The sequence below is a fragment of the Marmota monax genome, unplaced genomic scaffold (genome assembly GCF_021218885.2).
Source record: "Marmota monax isolate L192 unplaced genomic scaffold, Marmota_monax_Labrador192_F-V1.1 WCK01_AAM20220418_F8-fsc00125, whole genome shotgun sequence".
Classification (NCBI taxonomy): domain Eukaryota; kingdom Metazoa; phylum Chordata; class Mammalia; order Rodentia; family Sciuridae; genus Marmota; species Marmota monax.
In genome coordinates, this window is record NW_026695235.1 from 9,169,476 (window position 1) to 9,191,287 (window position 21,812).

Here is a 21,812-nt window from a genome sequence, read left to right on the forward strand (position 1 = left end):
AGGCTTGATAGCAGCTTTCAGAAGCCACATGCATTACCTGGAATTAAGTGTTCTCTTGACTGTCCCCAGTAGCACAGCTGCTAAGGACTATTTGAGAAATTGCATTTCAAAGAAGGAACAACAGGTTTGGCAAATGGACAGAAGAAGGTCTGCTGGGAGACTACCAGATACACTGGCTTAGAGAGACTTAACCCTCTTTGTATTTGGTTATCCACTCGCTTTTCATCACAAACCTACTTAAAAAAAAAAAAAAACAAAAACAAAAAACCACTCACATCTTAGGGAATAAGACCTATAGACAAGTTTTCAAAGGGAACCTCCCAGGCTTCCAAAGCTCTTACTTATTGGCTAGGCAATGTTAAGCTGTGCTATGTAACCCAGATTATTAAGAATTACAAAGAAACACCAACATCAAGAGAACACCGAGCTATTTTAAGCTGCTGTCTACCTGGAGCACAATGGGTGCCGAGATCTCAACGGACGGCCACTTCACATGGGGCATGTGTCTTGCCACCCTTTACGTAAGATGCTCCCTACACTGTCTTTTCCATGTAGAACAAGGGCCAGAAAGTCAGTGCTTTAGGAAAAAATAATGCAACAATAATATAATTTCCCCCTAAGCAAAAATGGTCTTTATCCTGCATTTAGTAAGTAGAGCAGGGATAATAGAGCCCTCAGCCCTTAGGTCTCTGCGAAGCCCAGGATCATGTTCTTCTAGGCTCACAGTGTTTGGGGCTCACAAAACCCAAGTTCCCAAATACTTGAAAACCCAGTAAGAGGCGTGTAAAGGGTGCCCGTGAGGCGGGGTCTGCAGAACCAGGACAACAGGAGGATGAGAGAAACACGTGGCGAAGGGAGGGACAGAAGGGTCAGATCAAGGGGCAGAAGAGTCGGAAACCAGAAAGGCTGATAGTCAATGTTTGTTTTTCTCCAAATGAAAAACTTCTTCAGGCAGATGTGGCAAAAGAGATATTAAAGCTATATATCCATGAGATTGGTTCAAAGAAATCTGTCATCCTTTTCGAGGGAAAATAAATATGTGCTCTTATTTCTTAGTGCAATAAAATTATTTCGGGTTAAATGTAGCTCAGAGGACATTTTTTGTAGTTTGTGATTCTGGATAAAGCAGAACGTCATATAGTTTTAGGAAGACACATACTTAAAATCTGTAAGTTAGAAGTGCGGTTTCAAATTCTCTATCTGAATAGTTTCTAATTAAATTATTAGTTGTGGGCACATCTGTAGCCTGCACGTTTCCGCTGAGTGCCCAGCAGCCACTCAGAGCGGAGAGAAGCCCTGGGCTAGCGGGCCCATCATCTCGAGAGAGGCCTGTTACCTGAACATGGAGGTGGCAAAGAGGACTCCAGGGAACCCTTGACCATGAGCATTTGATAAGTGTCAAAGTCCTTTGTTTGCAAGATATAAAATCAAATTCCATTGGGGGAGAAAACTATGTGGGTGACAGGTTGGGCTTGGAGCATCTTTGAAGGAAGTTACTTGTAACTGAAGAAAAAAAATATGAGAGGGAGGTGGCCCAGGGGGAGCAGCAGCCCAAGAGAGGAGTTGGTGTCTGAGCTGTCCTGGAGCCCTGGAGTGTGCAGTCGCCTGCAGGGTCCAGGGCCCAGGCTGGTCCAGCAGCAGAAGAGGTTCCCTCTGAGGACCTTCCTACAGCCCAGGATCCAGGCCAGGAAGTCCGGGCAGCAGCGCAGGGTCTGAGGAGGGCTTTGTGAGAAGGGCAGGGAGCTCTGGGCTGACCCACCCATGGTCCATCCTGACCCGTGGAGAATGGAGGGAAGGCTGCAGGGGAGCTGGACCACAGCTGCGAGCATTCTGATGGCGGCTGTGGGCTCTTCCTCCAGATCAGAGCACCCAGTCTATTGCTGCTGCTGCAGGAGTGAAAAATCACTGCAAAGCTACAGAAATCGGTACCACATGCTGCTCCTGGGACTTCCACAGGTCCCACTGACCGACACTCCACGAATCTCCCTTTCAGCTTCACTGGGTTTGTTCAGATCCCCATAGACAGCCCTTGATACCAGAAAAAGGGGTAAGAATTTAAGGAGTTTGCTTTCAGTTAATAAGATGTCAAGAGAAACCTCACCTAGTTTTTGGAAAGTGAGCCTGCTGACACGTGTGTGCATGCTGGGTGTGTGTGTCTGTACACACGCGTGTGCACACTAATATCCCATCACATCGCTCTGTTCCCCTTGGTGCCCCTGCTCTACGCAGAGACTGACACAGCTCCCTAACCCCGATAACTGCCTTCGCACATGCAGTAAAGGGCTGAATGAGAACAAAGAGAAAGTCATGTGGTTTGGGAAGGGTGGGGAGGGGTGGAGGCAACAGAGGCAATGTCAGCTCATGGTCACCCACAAATGCACAGACCATGAGGTAGAGGCCCTAGAAGTCACTCCTGCTCCAGGTTCCCAGGGAGAGTCCCTTCGGCCCTCAGCCTCTCTTGCTGGCCGTGGAGCCATGCCATCTGGACACAATGAACTAGGAAGCCCGCAGACAGCCAGTGTAATGGAGCCAAAGCCAAATGGGCACAGATCAGGGCAAGGATGCACGCCCAGTGGGGAAGGGAGCACGTGCACACCCCAAGACACAAGCGCCCACTTACTGCCGTCGTAGTTGAGCGTGGCGAAGTTGGCCTGCTTCTCCGCGCAGCCCGCGCTGTTGCACACCCGCATCTGCAGCTCGTACCAGGTGGCTTCCTGCAGGTCGTACAGGATGTAGGACTTGGAGAGAGAGGTCCGCTGCGCCGTGGTCCACACCGTGGTCCCAAAGGGCCTGTACTCCAGTGTGAAGGAGGTGATGGGGCAGCCGCCATCGTTCCAGCCGATGAGGTTCAGCCTCACGCGGGTGGTGTTGATGCTGGCAAAGAGCTCCTGCTCCTTGGAGAACTGGGGCTCTGCAGGAGGGGGCGCCGGGGTGAGCTGGCGGGTGCAGGGATGGAGCCATCCAGCGTCACCCGCTGCCCTGGGGCTGTGCTTCCCTCCCCCTGGGAGCTCTGTCCAAGCCTGGGCCTGGGCTGCTAGCAACCTGTCCACTATTAACAGAGGCCTTAGGGAGCAACAGGCTCCCCTCGGCCATGGTGACCTGAGTGGGAGGAGGGAAACTGAGTGGCAGAGGGTTTCCTGGAGAACAAGGCCATTCTCATGTGCAGTTTCCTTTAGGGGTTCACAAGTGGCCGTGGGCTGGGCTGGCCTATTTCTCTTCTCTTGTGAGTGGACTGGACTCAAGAGAAGACAGAGTTGAATGTGGGAAGTCTCGACAGGTGTCCCTCACTTTCCAGACACCTAGGGACCCAAGAACCTAGCAGGCAAATTTCTGCATAAACCAAGCCCTGGTCACCTGAACCTTACCCTGTGTTACCCAAAACTCAGACACCAGACCCAAGTAGCACCTCTCACTGTCTTGCCATCCGAGTCCAGCCCCTGAGGAGACTCAGGGAGACCTATGAAGACCTTCTCTCCCCATCCTGACCACACTCCCATGGAGCCACGACCCTCCCTCTGCCTGGAACCCCAGGCTTCACCTTTGGCCCCTGAGCATCATTTCCCGGGGGCTCATCCCCTCAAAGGTCCACATTTTAGATTAAAACAATTCACAATGAAATGCTAACAATTGACCCTTGTCATTTCCCACTTGAAAAGTGGCCACCAAGAGGCAATGTAAAAATAATAGAGAGCTTTGCTTGTGGTGGTACCCAAGATGGGACCCGGGGGTGCTAAGCCACATCCCCAGCCCTTTTTATTTTGTATTTTGAGAGAGGGTCTCACTGAGTTGCTCAGGGCCTCACTAAGTTGCTTAAGCTGGCCTCAAATCTGCAATTCTCCTGCCTCAGCCTCCTGAGTTGCTGGGATTACAGGCATACCTGGGTCACTGTGCCTGGCAAAAATGATGGGTAGACGGGGAAAGGGGACAACTAAGGGAGCAGTTGGCCCACAGGAACTGAGAGGACCGATGTCACATTTCACGTCTGCCCAGTCTGGATGTTTGTTGTCACTCACGCCCTTGACTGTAGGTGACACTGTTTTTTTGCCAGTGAAACTATGAGATGAGAGAACCTCCGTGAGGATCAGCCGTCACCCTCATCACGCTGGGACACTGCGGAGCCCCCAAAGCAAGAAGAGCAAAGTCTGAATGTGTGAATGAACAGACAAAACCACAGGAGTCTGGGGCAACTCTGCTCCCTGCCTGCTGGAAGAGCCGAGGTCACCTGGGAATGACAGGGGGGCCACCTACCTTTCCCCAGTGTTTTGGCTTCAATGATCTCACTTATGCGCCCCGGCCCCACTCCGTTTTGGGCAGTCAGAGTGAACTTGTACCAAGTCCCACATTTCAGGTTTTCCAGGCGGTAGGAGCGCTCGCTGGGGCTGATGGGGAAGCTCCCCCACTGCTCGCTGTTGTCCTCGGAATACTGCAGAATGTACCCTTCGGAGACAGAAGGAGTCTGTGAGCACCGCAGCCCCACCAGGGGTCGACCAAGGTATGCACCCCGCACAGATCCCGGGGGAGAGTTCTCAGAGCTTGAACATCGTGGGAAGGGAACATGCTAACTCTTCCTGATTACAGGAAATTTAGACCCTGCCCGGAGCAGTGCTCTGGTGTATTGATGAGCGGGGTGCTTACACCACACCAGACACCACGACCCTGGTCACATTGCTGGGTAATGTAAAAACAAAACCACTTTTCTGCTTACTCCCTTTTAAAGCTCCAGGTCCTGAAGCCATCCAGGACTTCCATGGCAGCCTGGCTGCTTCTTGTTTTGGAAAATTCCTCCAACAATTCGTTTCTCCACGTGAGCGCCATTCTCTCTGCTTCTTGGCTTATACGACCTCACACAGCCCCATGGACTAGCGTGACCGTCCCAGTAGGTTGAAGTTATGGAGGTCTGGGGAGTCTAGTCAACGTGGCCCAGGTCCCTTAGGAAGGCTCAAACCCCTGGCAGTAGGAACCCACGCTGCCCTTGGCCATGGAATATTCTTCTGTGTGACCTCCTTCATCCCTGTTATCTGCAGCCATGCTTCTGGCGTGAACCTGTCCTCTGCTCTGTTCCTGTCTCCCCTGAACGTTCGCAGTCATGCAGCACAGGACTAGCCTTCCTGGGACCCGGTGTCCTGCTGTCAGTGGTCTGGTGTCCCCTAGCCTACCCGGGAGTTCGGCTTTCAGCTCAGACCAAGCACGTGTGGCTTTCCACGATGGAGGGGCTCCTCCCCCACCCCTACCTGGAGTCAGGTTTCTGACCCGCCTTCTGGGGCCGTGGTCAGTATCTTCCCTTCTGGGTCGGCTCGGCTCTTGTACCCCCAGCTCTGCTCCAGATGTCCAGCGGCTTACGGGTCCTGGGTGTTGGGTCTGCCTCCCATTTCCCACCACGAATGCCACATTTGGAACCTCTGCCCCTCTTCCTGTCCTCCTGGATGACCACATCCAGCCGTATGGGCACCCCTGGGTTACGATGCCTCCTGGGGCCGATGGCTTTGGCCTGCATTCAGGGATGGCCTGGCTTCCTTTGTCTTCGACTCTTGGTCAGTGTCACTGGCTCCTCGAAGACCCTCCGCACAGCCGTCCTTCCTGTTCTCTCTCACACGCACAGAATTCTGCACATATTTCCCTGGAGCCATGCGCCCCTCCTCCATGCCTCACTGATTTCCTGTAAGAAGGTTCCCTAAGGAAGCCTGGAGCCAGCCCCAGGCAGGCATCTCACCCTGCTCTCTCTGGGGGCCACTTACCTTTGGGCCCTCTGCTTTGGTAACCTGTGGTCTGCTTCTCTTCCCAGCTGTCCAGCAGACAGTCCCTAAGAGTCACTAAGTTGTATGAGTTGTGACCACTGCTGCCTGTGCTGTTTGACTGCAGCGGGGTCCTTGATGCTGCCTGGCAATGACTCACTCCCCTGCTAATGACTCCGCGCCTCTCACTGCAGCTGTGGGGCGTCTAGCCCACGCTCCTGGGGGCCCCAGGCCCAGCCCTGCCCCAGTCATCCAGCTCTTTTTAAAAGTAACCTCACCTTTTTCTTACAAGAGACAGTGGGGTGGGGGCGTGGGGGGGGGAAGAATAGAAAAGATGAAGGAAGGGAAGCTCATCCCTTCAGCCAGGGGAGAACTGAGAACCGTTCCACTGAGTCTAGGCGAGGAAGGAGGACAGCCTGCCCCGTCGTAGCATGTCCAGTTCTGAGGTGTGTGAATGTCCCAGCTAGTCTGTCCCTGAGTGCCAAGCTGCAAAGAGACAAGTGCCCTTGTCTCCCGTGGTCTTCTCAGCCTCCCTCTCCCAGAAGACAGGGCGTCTTCTGCCTTTGGAGTCTCAGCCCCATCTCCTCTTGTGGCACGGGGACCTCCTTTGTGACTGAGCCCCTCGTTCTTGTGCACCGTCCACCTGTTGCTCTGGTCTAGGTCCTTTTCCTCGCCCACACAGATTTCTCAGAATGGAGTCTGCTAGCCCCACTTACGCTGCAGTGGTCACATTTGCCACCCCTCCAGGATATGCCCCATGTCTCTTCTGCACACTAGGCCAATGGGTTGTTTCCCAGGTGTTACGATTTGGCTCTAAGGTGCCCCCAAAGCTCCCATGTTAACACAGGGATATTCAGAGGTGACATGATTGGATTGTGAAAGACATGACCTAATCAGTCCTGCAGGCAGGTGGGGTGTGGCTGGAGGAGGTGGTCTCTGTGATGTGCCCAGGAAGGGTGTGTCTCCCTGTGGCCCTTCCCCTCTTGCTCTGACTGTTTCCAGACCATCGTGAGCTGAGCAGATGCCCTCCATCATGTCCTTCAGCCATGCCCTCTGCCATGCTGCTCTGCCTCACCTCAGGCCGAGAGCAAGGAAGTTGGTCAACCAGGGATTGAACTAAATTGGACTGAATCTCTGAAACCATACGCGGAAATAAACTTTCCCTCCTCTAGGTTGTTTTTGTCAGATTTTTTGGTCACAGTGCTGCAGACCTAAGTAACACACCATCTGAACCCTTAGACCCTTTGTTTTTTATGACTTTGTAAGTCAGAATAGTGACCATGATTCCTTGAAAGAAGGATAATGTTAACACAATGAAGAAGAAAGAGTCTTCAGAATCTCTGGAGAGAATACATTTTGTTCCCATTTGATAATATTTCACTCAGAATAGAGGTAAAATAGAGGTATGACTTTGAGAATGAGATTCCTTAGATCAATGATTTGAGTTTCAACAAGTACCATTAAAATGTATGTATGGTTTCTTGGGTAGGTAGTGGAATAATTAATTACATGGTATTTTGGGGTATAACTAATACATAAAAGTTATTTGATGAAATCGTGTCACTTTTAATCAACAACCGTTGACTGTCCGTATCTTATTACCTCTGATAGAACTGCCTCCATTGTCCCCAGGCAGCCAGGAGAGAGTGATGGAGGAAGACGTGGTTTTGGATACTGTAAGCCGGGGCTGATCTGGTGGAACTAGATAGGAAACAGTTTTTAGAAAACAAGAATTAGTTTTTCACATCTTTAATCTTCTATAGCAGTCATTTACCAAATCATTTTTAACAGCCATTTATTAAATAAGTGTTTCAGGTTGCCAAAATATGCAATTCACTTCTGTCAAAATGTCTGTTTCGTTGATATCCTGGGCTAAAGAGAGACAGCAGAGTGAATCTATTATTTAAAGAAAAGTCAACCATATTCTGACTTGGATTTATATCGAACTCATTCCCTCTCCATTTCTTGTATTTCAGAGTTGCTCATCACTAATTGAAATCTTCTTTAAACTTCTAAGGACTTATGCATTATTTTACTCTGAATTTCAGCCATGAAATTCAAGTGAAAAAGATAAATGATATCTACTTAGCTGTTCTGCTTTTCTTGGGAAAGGGTGAGGGTGAGAAGAAGCTAGTGGTAAAAAGAATCAAGATGTCACACACACACACACACACACACAGAGCTCTGTAAGTGAAAGGTGTGTCATGGAGCTGCAGGACATGAACTGAACACTCATGTGAGGCTTGAAGGACACGTGATTCTGAACAATGAGCCTCAATGTCATTATGGGCTAGCTTAGAGGATAGGAACATTGAAAAAAGTCAGAATCAGGTTATCCAAAATATATATATGAAGCTTCACACAAAATGACCTTCCTCCTGCAAGAGAAGCCTGATAATCATCTTTTTAGAACAGAATAACAAAATGTTTTCTTCTGAAAGGCCCAGAATTCTCCTGGCTTCAATTAACTCAGAATTTAAGATCAATTCTGCAGTGTTTTGGAAAAATATATTTCTCCTCTTCCCTTCCCATTGAGGACGGTATTGATTCTATTTTTATTTGCTGCAATCTATTAATGTGACAACACCTAAATCCACAGAAGCATGCATCTTGATTTTCTTCTAATAAAATATCACCACACACCTAAATCTGAACCCAATCAATAGCTTTTTGGGATTTTGCACACAAAGCTAATGGGACAATCTTTGGAGATTGTTGCATACATTTTGTGAAGAACAAGAAAAAAAATACCTTGCATTAAACACACAATTAAATATTGTAGCAATATACTCTTGAGTTTTAGTTAGTGTCCTTTATTAGATAAATTGCATATGAAAATTGAAGTAGTTAGGAGACCTGACAGACAACCATTCAGATTTCTTTTTCAGTGTTTTTCTGGGTTATATACATATATGTAAACAGTCTAGTCAATAGAAGTCATTAAGAAAGACTTTTTCAGAGTATATACATAGACAAAAGAAAGACTAGGGCGTTTTATATGCAAAAATATATTGCAGTCCAGTACTGTCTCTGGGATACTATCTCTGGAATGTTTTCTATTTTCTGTGATGAGCCTAATTATATTTTCCAAAATAAACATGTATTCTTTGTAATAAGAAAACAGCAATTAGCTCTTTATAAAGACTGATTTTAAAATTTGTTCAATTCAGCTTTTTGTTTGTGGTATTAGGGGTGGGCTCTACTACTGAGCTACATCCCTACCCCTTTTTGTTTTCATTTTGAGACAGGGCCTTGCTCAGTTGCAGAGGCTGGTCTCTAACTCACGATCTCCTGCCTCGGCCTCCTGAGTAGCTAGGATTACAGGGTGTGCGGCTGTGCCAGGCTCAATTTTGGTCTTTACATGTAGGTCATGCACACAAGAGATCATTCAAGAGAGTCCCCTAATTTTGTACCTTGCACTTGTAAATTTAAAATAATTTCATCTGATCCCCAGTTGTTATTGGCAATGCAGCTGTAGTAGCCAGAATCTTCAGCTTTCACTGTGCGGATGATGAAGCTCCCGTTGCTGAAGATGCTCCTGCGCCCATCAATCGTGACCAGGCTGGGTGTCCCGTTACTACCTCACAGGAAGAAAAATGCACAGATTAAAGAAATTACAATCCACATTAGCTGAGCTTGGAGAAAAGCATCAAGACTGTCTCTGAAGTAAACAGTACATTTGCAGCTTAATATTTCTTGCATTATGAAAGAATTCAACTGCAATTACTGGATGAAAACCACTCTTTGTAAAAACTGAAGGCTAGATCCATGCCAAGGGCCTGGATCCTGGCTCCCTGGCGCATGGGCTCCTCACATGTGCCAACAACCTTCATGCCCTGGGGTCCCCACTGTGCAGGTCTGGAGACTTCCTCTCTGTGGCAATTTGTACCAGCCTGATCAGATCTCACACAGTGCACTAAATCTTGAAACCTCTTATAGAATCACTTAAAATCACAAATCTTAATGAAATTGATACAAAGAGTGAAATGTTGTATCTCAAGAGGGCAGTGAATGGCCCTTGCACAGGGTTCCCAGCTGTTACGACCACCACCTCTGTGGCAGATTGTCCAGTTGTCTGGGGTCATTCCCACAATGGGCAGAGTGACAGCTTGCTCTCAGGAGCTCATGAATTTCCCGGGACTAACCAGCTTTAAATGCAATGAGCCAAGGGCTCGTTGAGCCCAGCCCATTAACTCAGTAGCTTCTGCCTTTAAAGTGCTTTTGTTTGAAAACAGGTACTCTTCTGAATGCATCATATCAAATCTGTATGCTTAAAGATAATCCCATCCCTTTGTTGATACTCCAATTTCTTCCTCTGAATAGAGTTAAAGCACTTTTAACAATCTCACATGCTTTCTTCCTCATTTTTCTTTTCTTTTCTTCTTTTTTTTTTTTTGTATCAGAGATTGAACCCAGGGTGCTTAACTGCTGAGCCACATCCCCAGCCCTTTTTATTTTTTATTTTGAGACAGGGTCTTGCTGAGTTGCTTGGGGCCTTGCTGAGACTGGCTTTGAAATTGTGATTTTCTTGCCTCAGCCTCCTGAGCTGCTGGGATTACAGGTGTGCGCCAACGCACCCAGCTCCCCTTCTATCTTAATTGCAATTATTTTTTAAAAATATTTGGGGTTTTTTTAGTTGTAGGTGTATGCAATAACCTTTATTTTATTTTATTTTTATGTGGTGCTGAGGATGGAACCCAGAGCCTCAAGTGTGCTAGGTGAGCACTTTACCACTGAGCCACGATCCCAGCCCCTTAATTGCAATTATTTTAATAATTACTATGAAGTACAGAAAACCAGCTTTCAGGTTAGCAGTCTCAACGTATTCCATTTTTAAAAGTTATTTCTCAGGGCACACATGTGAGGGTTAGATAGCCTATGATCTCTGGAGAAGAGAGACGCTGAGGCTCCTGATAACGGACACCTTGTCTCAGTTACACACTTGCCCTGAGCAGGCAGAGGAACTCCACCCTGGTTATGGCCGGGGCCATTGTCCTCTCAAGCATCCTCATGAATTTTAAGGGTCTGGATTTACAGAGGATGGACACAGTAGATCAGGCCCTTTCCATGCTCAAGCCAAGATTCCCACCATTCTCAGAAGAGATGGTAGGTTTCCCCAAGCTTCCGCTGATGGACACAAATCAGAAGACCCTAGACCCGGCGCGAGTCTGCCCAATGCAGGGGCTGAGGGCTCACAGGGGCATACACTGGGTTACTGGTTACCTGTCCTTCATCCATTTTACTGCAGGAGAAGGGTCCCCAACAGCTTTGCATGGCAAGACGATGTCTTTCATCCAGGGAGTGGTCACTGTCCCACTGAAGGTTAAGATTCTTGCAGGAGCTAGAACACAGAGAGAACAGAAGCCCAAGGACTCATCACACAGAGTCAAAGTGACTTCCCAAATAGCGCTCACCCAAACAGCAAGTGACATTAACATTCCAGCTGTCAACAGTATCCCCTAGTGTCCACCTTTACAAGAAATTTCATTGTAAGATCATACGCTTAATTAAAAACCCCCACAGTAGCATTTTTTTCTTCTATTGTCTAAAAATGAGAAGTCCAAATTAAATATTTGGTGCTTCCTAAGCTATGTGATGCCAAGCTGTGTTTTCTAGGAGCCCAATTAGTTTTTCAAAGTATTTTTTGAAATAGTTTATCTAAACGACAAAACTGCACATTAGAACATACTTTTAATATCTAAAACACAAAAACCCAATAGACGGGAAGAAGTAAACTGGAATAACTTCTGCTTCTCAATTTTCAATCTGACCTGCAGCGAACTTGACCTTCAGGACCCACATTAAGGAAAGTGAACACCTTCAGGGTGGCCTCAAGAAGAGGAACCGTAGCGTGGGACAGTGATTCAGGTGCCCAAGCAGGAGCTTTTTCCAGGACCATTTGACACTGTGGAGAGCTCCTGAGAACGGACAACACTGAAGGTTCCTGGTGCCACCTCTTGAGTGTCACCGAGCTGACTGTGTCACCAAGACGTAATCTTCTAGAGGAAAGCAACTTGCCGTCCACTGGAAACCAATTTCTGGGGCCGGCCTAGGAGGCAGAGGCTGTTGTCCTCCTTTATTTTAGCTGACATGCTTAGGCATGTAGTGGGGCTGAGGACAAGGCGTGGGAGGGGCAGGAGATCCCTCCAGGAGCTGGGCCGGAACTACAGGCCCCGACATGGAAACTGCGGGTGGCGGGCAGCCCCATGCTGATTCTGGACCCAAGGAAATGGCACCAGTGTTGAGACCTCTGAACCATTTGGGGCTTCAGGGTTTGCACTGGCAAGAGGCGGTGGGAAGCAGCCTCCCACCAGGAGAACTGCGGAACCCCAGTTAAGGTGAGAGCCCCAGAACCCAGTCATGATGGAGCCCTCCTGGTGTGGAATGCCAAAACTGGTCAGTAAGGCCTTGCAGAGCCACTCCTATTGCTGTTCTTCTGAGCTCAGTGGACAAGAGCAGAGGAAAAACAGATGCTGGAGGACTCAGAAAGTAGGTCTTTTGGGGAAACAGGAATATTGCTTCCAAATGGGGCCATGATTTTGAAGCAGCCTCTCCTGATTGAGGTGGAGTGTTCTAAGGGAGGACCACTTTGCCAATCATCCACAACGGCTGATTTTACATTCTGCTCATGAAAACATCCCGGTCAGGTAGCACTAGGTTTCTGGCCCTGGTGACTTCTGGCATTTTCTTCTTCAAACTCTTCAGACTGTTCTTTCTATTTGAAGGGGTGTCCTCAGCAGTAAAATGTGGGTTATGAGCAAAGTTAAGCTAGAGTTAGGACTCTGAAGCTTTTGAACAGCCACCGCTTCAATAAGTACATTTTGCATCAAAACCCAGAAGCTACATATACACTGGGATGCTCGTGTGAGTGAGAGCAGAGTTGCCCACATCATACTTTGCTGTATCTGTGCATTCAGCTCTATCTGACATAGTCCACCATTTTTCCCAGTTTAGTCCATTTGAATGCTCCCTTCTATTCCATTATGGTTCTTTAATATGCCGATCATAGCTTCTTAAATTAATTCTAGGAATCAGTGATTTCAAAAGAACAGGCTAGTGCTACTTCCTCTTCAAGCCCAGTACACACTGTTTCCAGAACAAAATTTGCATTTGAGGCAGTTGGAATTTAAAGGGCCCTAGGCTGAAATTCCATGACTGAGCAACAGAACATACCAGACCTACGGTTCTCACTCAACTCATGGCTGGCAAAAGAATCACCTGGAATCTGAACAACACAAACTCCTACGCGGCCTTGAGGCTTCAGTGGACCTTAGGTGGATTCAGGGAGTCTGACTGTTAACAGGCCTCCCAGATGATCCGAGGAGAAGCCAGGCCACTCGCACCCTGGATGCCCTTCTCATCCTGGTACTGCCACAGCCTTGGCTGGGCTCTCCGTCTCTCCCTGCTCAGGGCTCCTTCCTCTGGTGGGGATCCAACCGGATGAGCTCCGTGTCTCCAATTGCTCCCTGACTGGATTTCGGATCCTTCTACCTCCTGGCCGTCTGCTTCCATCGGCATCCACCTTCACCCACCCCAGGGCGCTCTGCGCGCAGGTCCTCTGAGTTTCCCCACCGTGTAGGGTGGACCTTCAGGTCTTAATGGGTTTCCAGCGACATGGGCTCTGGGTGATGGCTGCCAGATTGAGCTTTGCTCCGTCCTTGAGGTATTCCTCGCTCAGCCCATTCCAGAAGGCTTTCTAGATGAACCCTAAGTAAGCTCGCTGGAGCATGAGAAGTGGAATGTTTCTGGAGAGATCTAGGCAAAAGGGCATTTGGGCTGAACCTTTATGAGCACCCACCTCTCGGCCTCTGTGCCAGACTTACTCTGTCTCTAGCAAACTCCCTCCTGCTTCCTGCAGTGAGATTCCTTTGGTCCCTCCTCTTCTTAGGCTTCTGACCCTCCTCCACCATCCCCAGAAGCCTAGAGGACCCTGGCCGGGAGCCTGCATTTCCTACCAGGAGACCCCAAACCTGCCGTCTCCTCCTGCTGACCTTGCTCCTACTCCTCCTGGGTGACAATCCTGCTAGAGTCCTCCCCACCACACAAGTGTGCTGTGACGGCGGAACATGTGGAAACCAGGCCTCCCCCGGAGCCCGGCCGCTCCCACTCTGGTTGGAGTGTCAGGACCTGTGGGCTCGCTGCTCACCCCATGGGCTTCAGGCCCCCAGGGCTACTTCTGCGTGCCCCCCTCACCCCACTGAAGCTGCTCTTGGGGAGGTCGGGGTCCTCTCGCCATCCACCCAAAGGGCTCTCCAGCTTTGTTTTCCTCCACTGTCCCCCGGCAGCTGCCTCTGCCACCTCTCCTCCCGTCTTGACTCCCAGCTGGACACCCGCTCTCGGGCCTCTCTGCCCTTCCCCTTTGCTCTGCCTGTCCCAGTCCTGTCCCTCCTGGAGCAGGTCCTGGGCCCTCATCCCTCTGGCTCCCCTCCTGCTCTCACTCACTTCCCAGCTGTGGGACATCTGGAGGATGACCACTGTGTTCCTGTCTCCCGCCAGCTGTCCCCACTGAAGACACCTCTGAGTGACAGGTCGTTCACCCGAGTGGGGACACATCCAAATGGCTGCGTGACCTCCCTCCTGCTTAAAAATTCACCTCCTCCATGTTCTTCCTCATCGATAAATGACACCTCCGTGCGCCGCCTGTGTCAGATTGCGGATGTTCCCTGAGCCTGCCTCCCCTCCCCCACACCTGTCACCTTGTCCCGCTGGGTCTGCATCCACAATACACCACTTCTCTTGACCCTGTTCACCCTGTGCTAGTCTGAGCCTTGATGGATGGCCAGTCCACCTCCTCTCTTGTCTCCTGACTTCCTGTCCTTACCTGTCTGCAACTCATTTAGATGTAGGGTCCATTGAGGTCTTAAAAGCACACCCACGGCTCATATTACCCAGTGCCCACTTGAGATGCCAATCACACGGGCAGCCAGGTGGGGGTAAATGGCAACTCTGTACTATCTTCCGTTTTTCTCTAAACCTAAAACTACAAAATAAAGGTCATCACACACACTCACAGTCTTTCTCTCTCTCTCTCACACACACAAATGTATCTCCTCTGCTTAAAACCCCAGCGTCTTCCCATCTCTCTCTCATTAAAGTCCAAAGTCCCTTATGGCTCTCAAAGTCCAGTTTCCGAGGTCCTCAGGATCACGGTCCCATGGCTGTGCCCCAAGCCTCCAACATGCTAAACCCCTGCACAGCTGCAGGTCTCTGACTCTGCTGCTTCCGTAAGGAACATCATTTTCTTTGAATCTCAGGTGACCACATCTATTCGTACCTGGGTGGCCGAATCTGAACACCATCTCTGCACTCTGTGTGGTCCTCTTATGATGTGGTTTTTAAACAGAGCTCATTGCAGTAGACAATTCTGTGTAGATTTAGTGATGCTGGTAACATTTTCCCAGCAAGCTGTAAGCTCCCTGTGGGCAGGCACGTATGTTTGGTTCATCTGTGGAGTCGCTCCTCTGGGCTCAACACACAGATTCCTTCTCCCTCTGGATGCCCAGCCTGACTTTATTTCCTAGCCCTGCTTTAAAAGTGGGTCATTCCCACACACATCCATACCTGGCAGTGAACACTACACCCACGACCCTCCGTGTTCTCTTCCCCCTTCGTTTGTGGCTATGCCCCAGGTTGAGATCACACTGTGGAAGAGGCTAGATCTCCAAATCATCATGTGGAGTGGAGCCAGCCACCAAGGGAAGTTAGCTGTCAAAACCATCAATTGGGCTGGGGGTGTAGCTCAGTTGGTAGAGGGCTTGCCTTGTAAGCACAAGGCCCTGGGTTCAATCCCCAGCACCAAAAAAACAAAACCAAACCATCAGCTGCCTCTGCCACTGTGTGAGGCCACGGAGATTCAGGGAGTTTTTGCTTGAGCCGTCAGGCTCCCCTGACTAGCTCCTCTGCACCCCCAGCAGAGTGCGGGGTACTGATGGACACTCAGAATGATTCATTAAACAACAAGCATCATGTGATCTCTGCAGACGAGGCCTACTCCTCTCCTATGCAAGTGGCCCATTTTCAGATGTGCCCCTGTGGATGTGGCGCTTCCTACTGCATCAGCCTGGCCCTTCTTGGCTGTGTCTCCTCAGAACTGTGACGGCACACAGGAAAGGAGAAGCGAAGTCACTGCCAGTCGACAGCTTTTGTTGCAGTCCAGTCCCTCCTGCAGGCGAGCCTTATTCCACCATTCTCCTTTACCATCCCTCTTTTCCCTCAGTGTTACAGCTGGCTGGTATCATGACAAGATCACAACAGAAAACACTCCGCTGGTTTAGGTTCCCCACCAGCACCACCGTACCCCGTCTCTGCTGTGTTTCGACCACGAGGCTGCTCTCTTGTGCCCTCACTATTTTATTCTGCCTCTTTCTTAGGTATCACATCAACATCACATTGTCAAGAATGTTTAGAGGAGAATTTGGAATTTTGGAATGTTAACGCTTCTCTTTCAGAGTCCCAGAGATCATTCAGTAATAAACTGCCCTTGCACTGTGCCCCCAAATCAGGAGGCATCTCTTGCTGGCCTGGAGATGGACCCACTTTGAGGGCCAGCTCGGGGGGACTGGAGACATTGGCTGCAGTGAGGACCAGGAGAAGAGAAGGAGCATTCCTCACATAGGATTTTTAGGGACGAGTCTAACATCATACTGTGAAGATAACATACTTATTCTTAGGAACTTTGATTCTTGGGTGACCCCAGGTTTTCACTATCCTTTAAGGACTTTGTTTATAGCATTCTACCCACAGATGTAGAGCCAAGGATTTCCTCACACTTACAAGGTTCCAGATCCCATAGATCTCAAAATTGACATTTCTCTTTAAGAAGTATGACACCTGAGTTTCGAGGAGAGCAGAAGTCCCTGGGAAAGGCCATGCCACGATTTTCTTCTATTCAAAGTGGTTGGTGGGGCTCCTCTCCTAATTTTCCCAAAGACACTTTGGGTTGCAGCACTCCCCTCTGGGGAGCCCTTTCCTGGCTGGCTTGGGGGCCCAGGGCCAGCCAGCAGCAGCCCTGTTTCTTGGACAGACGTGATTTTCAGAGCTCCGCCAGGTTGACTGCAGAAAAAGTAGGTAGTGAGGCCAGCCGAATGGCAGGGAATGAAGTCCTCACTCCAGGGCCCACCTTTGGCTAATGGCTCCACCGTGATGATTTCACTGCTGTTGCCTCTTCCTGCCGAGGTCACAGCCACCACCCAGACGCTGTACTGACGATTCCGACTCAGGTTAGGGATTCTGTAGGAAAATGAGTCAGGGGAGGCTTCAAACTCGCTGATCACCTGTTGAGAGGAGACATAAACGTTTTCTTATTCAAAGAAGCCAGTGGTATGCATGGATTCCTGAAAGAGAGGTTATTAAGGTACCAGCTAACAACACAGAGAAGCCCCCATCAACACCCCCCAAAAGGCTCCATTTGCAACATGAAATGGAATCAGGAAATCTAGGGGACCCATGGTGGATATCTCTCTTTGCAGTAGCTTTGATGGTGGCAAGCGAGTACTATAATCCTCTGAGTTATGGGCCACCGCTTGTCTGGTGTTCGCCAAGATGAAGTAGCTGGAGCCGGATGTATTCTCCTGCCCAACAACCAAAGAACACATGGAATACGTGAAGCCGTGGTTTCAGAGGCATTGTGCCTCTGGTGGCGAATGACAGTGATCTCTGAAGGATGGGAAACAGACAAGATCAACCTCATAACACGGGGGGGGGCATCTTTGAGAGGGTTTTGAGGTCACAGCACGTGGACGGGAACCCAGAGGGAGCCCAGCAGCCTCCCAGGGGTGAGGAGGCAGAATGAGAGCCTGGGGAGGCACAGGGTCCTGGGAATGGGAGTGCTCACAGACGGGGAACGCCAGAGGGCCCGATTTGGGCATTCAGCTGTGGAGACTCTTGCACACGTGTGAGGAAACTCCCTGAGCCAGGGAGAGAAGCACCTAGAAGGCCAGGCAGCCTTGGAGCTTGGCACCCACATGGGGCTCGGAATAGTGCCTGTTCCCACCATGCTGGACAATATGAGCCTCCATGGGGCACAGGGCGTGGTATGGGAGGCCTCCCTCCTGGGGGAGGAGCAGTTAGACTAGGACTGAGCCCTGCTCTCCTCCTGCCTAGAAAATCTTAAAAGCAAGATTCAGTAAGACCACACCATTACTAAGTAACTTCACTGCATCCCAGAATGAATTCATGACTATTCATATAATAATTAAAATATTTAGTACCGGGAAGGTAAAATTCACAGTGTTGGACATCCAGTGAATAATACCCAGGTAAAGCCCCAAATACCCACCAAATGATGAAAGTTGATGATAAACAAAAGTGTTGTGTACTTACAATGGAGTATTATTCTAAAGCAGAGAGGAATGAAATACTGATACATGCTACAATATGGATAATTATCAAATTATGGATAAATTGAAAACACCATGCTAGACGAAAGAATCCAATCACAAAAGAACACGGATTTATGATTCCCTTGGTATGAAGTGTCCAGAATAGACAAGTCCCTAGGGACAGAAGACTGATTGACGGGGGCTGGGTGGGAGGTGGGAGTGGGGGGAGGGGCTGACAACAGGTGTGGAGCCTGTTTTGGGGATGATAAAAATGTCCTAATGACGTAAAAATGTCTAGATAATGGTAACAGTTTTGAAATTCTGTGAGTATACTAAAAGCCACTGGATTGTACACTTTAAAAGCATGAATTTTATGGTATGCAAATTATATTTCAATAAAACTGTTATAAAACAAATTCCAGGAATGTCACAAAAGCAGGAACACATGAGCCATAAAGAAAAAGGAATAATGATATCTATGAAAACAGGCTCATGATTGACACAGATATTGATTTAATCATAGAAGAACAATAAAACGGTCATCGTGTTATAGCTGTGTCGTAACTCCACTGTGTTCAAAATGAAGATCTAAATGATACAAAAATACAGAAATACTCAGGTCAAACTTGAGATGAAATTATAAAGTGTGAGATAGAAAAAACTGTGGAATAGATTGTCTGCCAATTAGATATTGAAGGAAGAACAGATTGAAGATGTACTAACGGATGAAAGACAGAAGAGAGATGAAAAGTCAGCCGTCTGTCAACAGTGGAAGGCTGACCAACAACCTGACACTCAGGTGGACTTCCCAGAGTCCCCAAAGACAAGGACCGAGGGCAGAGAGACTGAGGAATTTATCGAGGAAGCAATGGCTAGGCCATTTCCAAATTCCGTAGAAATTATAAACCCACAGAGCCAAGAATCTCAATGAACCCAGCCTCAAAAATACTAAGAAAAGTCCTCCAAGGCACACCATCATAGGTTGCTGGAGAGTGGAAATGGAGAGACGATCTCATAAGCAGCCAGAGGAGAGACATATATTTGGGGGAATGATAAATTATTCAAATAAATGATAAATTAATGTAAATTGATTTTACAATTTTACAAAGCTTATGACAGACAAATTATGTCAATTGTAGATAAGGATGAGGGCAGATTTCATTTCAAAAACAATCCAAGTAAGAAGAAAATGGAACAAAATCTTCAAAGTACCAAAAGGAAAGCAAAACTCAACTTTGGATTCAATAGTCAACACACATGTTTCAAGATGAAAACAAATGAAAAATGTTTTCAGAGACACAAGAAGCTGAATGGATTCCTCACTCACACCAAAGGAAATGTTCAAGCAAGTCATTCATGCAGAAAAAAAATGCTGACAGGTAGAAACAGGAATGTACACAAGTATGAGCACCAAACGCTACAAGGACTTCCTTGCCCCTTGGTAGCTGTGAAATAAACCCTGAGCATCTCAGTAGGCTGCATATGTCACACCAGCTTTGCAATCAAGCAGAGAATTCAAGTCAGCTCTGTCTTGTGATAATTTGCCTTGTTTCCTGGCAAACCAGGAACACTGCATGCGCTTGTCTCGTGGGACGTTCTGAGGTTTTCTTGTTAGCAGAGTCATTTTACAAAGCTTATGACAGACAAATTATATCAGTTGCTCTCATTGAACATTTAGCATCGATGAAGCATGAAAAGATATTTACAAAATAAAAGATCTTCCGTAGAGAATGTGTAGCTCTTAGTTAAAACTCAATATGCATCTTGGCTATGAGGTATGAACCATCTTTTATTACCTCCAAAATATCTATTTTATTTGTACTTTTGCCAGAAACATGAAGCTTGGCTGAAATCAACAACAAAACGATATTTACTTAAGCAACCTTGTTTGCTTCGCCATTGATGTAGAACACCACCCAAGAGCTAAGGAAAAATGTCGACTGAAGGAAACTTCCTCCAGATGGAGTGGAAAGAAGAGGAACTGCTCAGTGGCTCCTGAGGGTTCCTTGGGAAAGTCAGCTACACTGACGTTTCCACTCTTTGACACCACTGTATATTCCCCTGATATCTGCCACAATGAGGCACCATTTCCTTGCCTCAGCAGGAGGGCAAACAAAAAGTTGCCAACTGAATGATTCAGACAGTGAAGAGTTGGTTCCTTTTCTTTGTGTCTCTGTAACTTGACTTCTCCTGTGGTGCTGAAGTTTTGGCAACGGCCTTAAAGGTGACAACATCCCCCCAAATGCCTGTACCTTCTCTCCAACAAAAGATATGAAGCCGCCCATGCAGGACGTGATGGTTTCGCTCTTTTCCAGTCATCCAACCCCAAAGAGGCTGAGTCTGGAGTAGGATTTTCTGCTGAGAACTGGCTGTGTGCCCTCCTGCCTCGGATGGGAGGGGCTAGAGCTCCATGGAAGCCCCTGGAACTTGGCATCTGATGGACATGGAGCTGGGGGAGTTCGTCACACCTGGAGGTGGAGGCTGGCCCCAGGGACAGGGTAGGTCTCTTCTCCCTGGGGAGGAGGCTGTGTGGAGCCTCCTTCCGAGGTCAGTGGGGTTAAGGAGGGAGGGAGGCTGGGGGTCTTGGGAGAACGCCTGGGGATAGGAAATGTCTCGTTACAGCAATGTCCCACACATTACAGAACATTGATTGAAACAGGATCTCATAGAGACGGATGGTGATGATTCATCTACTGTTAGCCTTTTAAGAGGAAGCACAAGTAAGGAAGAAGGGAAAAGATGGAATTGGAAAAATTAATCAGAAGCTCATTTGGGGTAGTGAAGCAAATCTTTATGATTAAATTCTTAATGCTCAGCCAGAATATTCTGAGAAAGAGGGGCAGAGGACTGCCTCCTTATGAAACATTGTCCTTGACATTTTAATCTGAGTTATCAAAGCAGTGCCTATGATTACGTTTTGTTAATTCTGTTATTATCAGATACCAGCTGTTGCCACCCCACAGTCTGATGGTGTGTGAGCAAGCAGGTGTGCTAATTTCCACGAGCATTTTCGGCAGAGGCTCTCTACCCCCAGTACGGGGAAGTTCCATGAGCAGGGGTTGACCTGACTTCTGGACTTCTCCTGAGACATCAACGTAAAGCTGCATCAAAGACTTTGAAGAGCCAAGGGAGGGGGGTGGAAAGGAGCCTAGGGGAGCCTCACTGACAGGCGACAGGAGGAAACACAGAGGCTGTGCCCCGGGTGACGCAGGGTGCAGGGCTGGGGGTTAGTGCTCCTGATGTGGCGTGTGGTGGTGAGAAATGGAGGCCTCGGGATTCATATTGAAATATCCAAGTATCGACTTTCTTGTAGATCTATAGCCATCAGTGCTCACCCTCAGAGTCAAGATGTGGCAGTTGGAGATTTGATGGGCCTAAAGCATGCCCAAGTCTTAACCCAACCATGCTAACTGGGCTGGACGTCGGTCCTGACCGTGAAGGTCCAGAGGCAGGAACATCCTAGAAGCTCTGGGCCCAGGCCCCTGACTCCAGAGTTAGGGGCCTGGGCCTGGGGACTTCTGCCTGAGCTCACTTCTGGTTCTGGTGGATCTAGCAACATGGCGTAAGTGGGAAGTTGTGGCTGGAGGTTGCTGATTCCTCTGCCGTCATCATAAATTCCGTTAGCTGTCTGAAGAAAAGACTGTCTGCTTTTTTCTCATTGAAAAAGGTGCTTAAATATCTTGACTCCATCAGAGTCCAAAATTGAGCCCATTTATTATGCATCACCCCCCAGTTGAAACAGCTCTAAGTGGCAGCCACA

General features: G+C 48.4%; 1 protein-coding gene across 2 annotated transcripts in view; it reads right to left on the reverse strand.

The window, feature by feature from the left end:
- The window catches only part of Dscam (DS cell adhesion molecule), a 668,205-nt gene that overhangs the window by 49,257 nt on the left and 597,136 nt on the right, over positions 1-21,812 (reverse strand). Inside the window, exons 21-26 of one of the 2 annotated variants that reach the window (XM_058577314.1) lie at positions 16,852-17,005; positions 10,956-11,073; positions 9,146-9,309; positions 7,335-7,433; positions 4,249-4,437; positions 2,621-2,911 (exon numbers count right to left, since the gene is read on the reverse strand). In XM_058577314.1, the coding sequence (XP_058433297.1) occupies positions 2,621-2,911; positions 4,249-4,437; positions 7,335-7,433; positions 9,146-9,309; positions 10,956-11,073; positions 16,852-17,005 (1,015 nt within the window). Of the gene's footprint in view, positions 1-2,620; positions 2,912-4,248; positions 4,438-7,334; positions 7,434-9,145; positions 9,314-10,955; positions 11,074-16,851; positions 17,006-21,812 lie in introns of those variants that run through there. The other variant, XM_058577315.1, reaches the window with a different exon arrangement.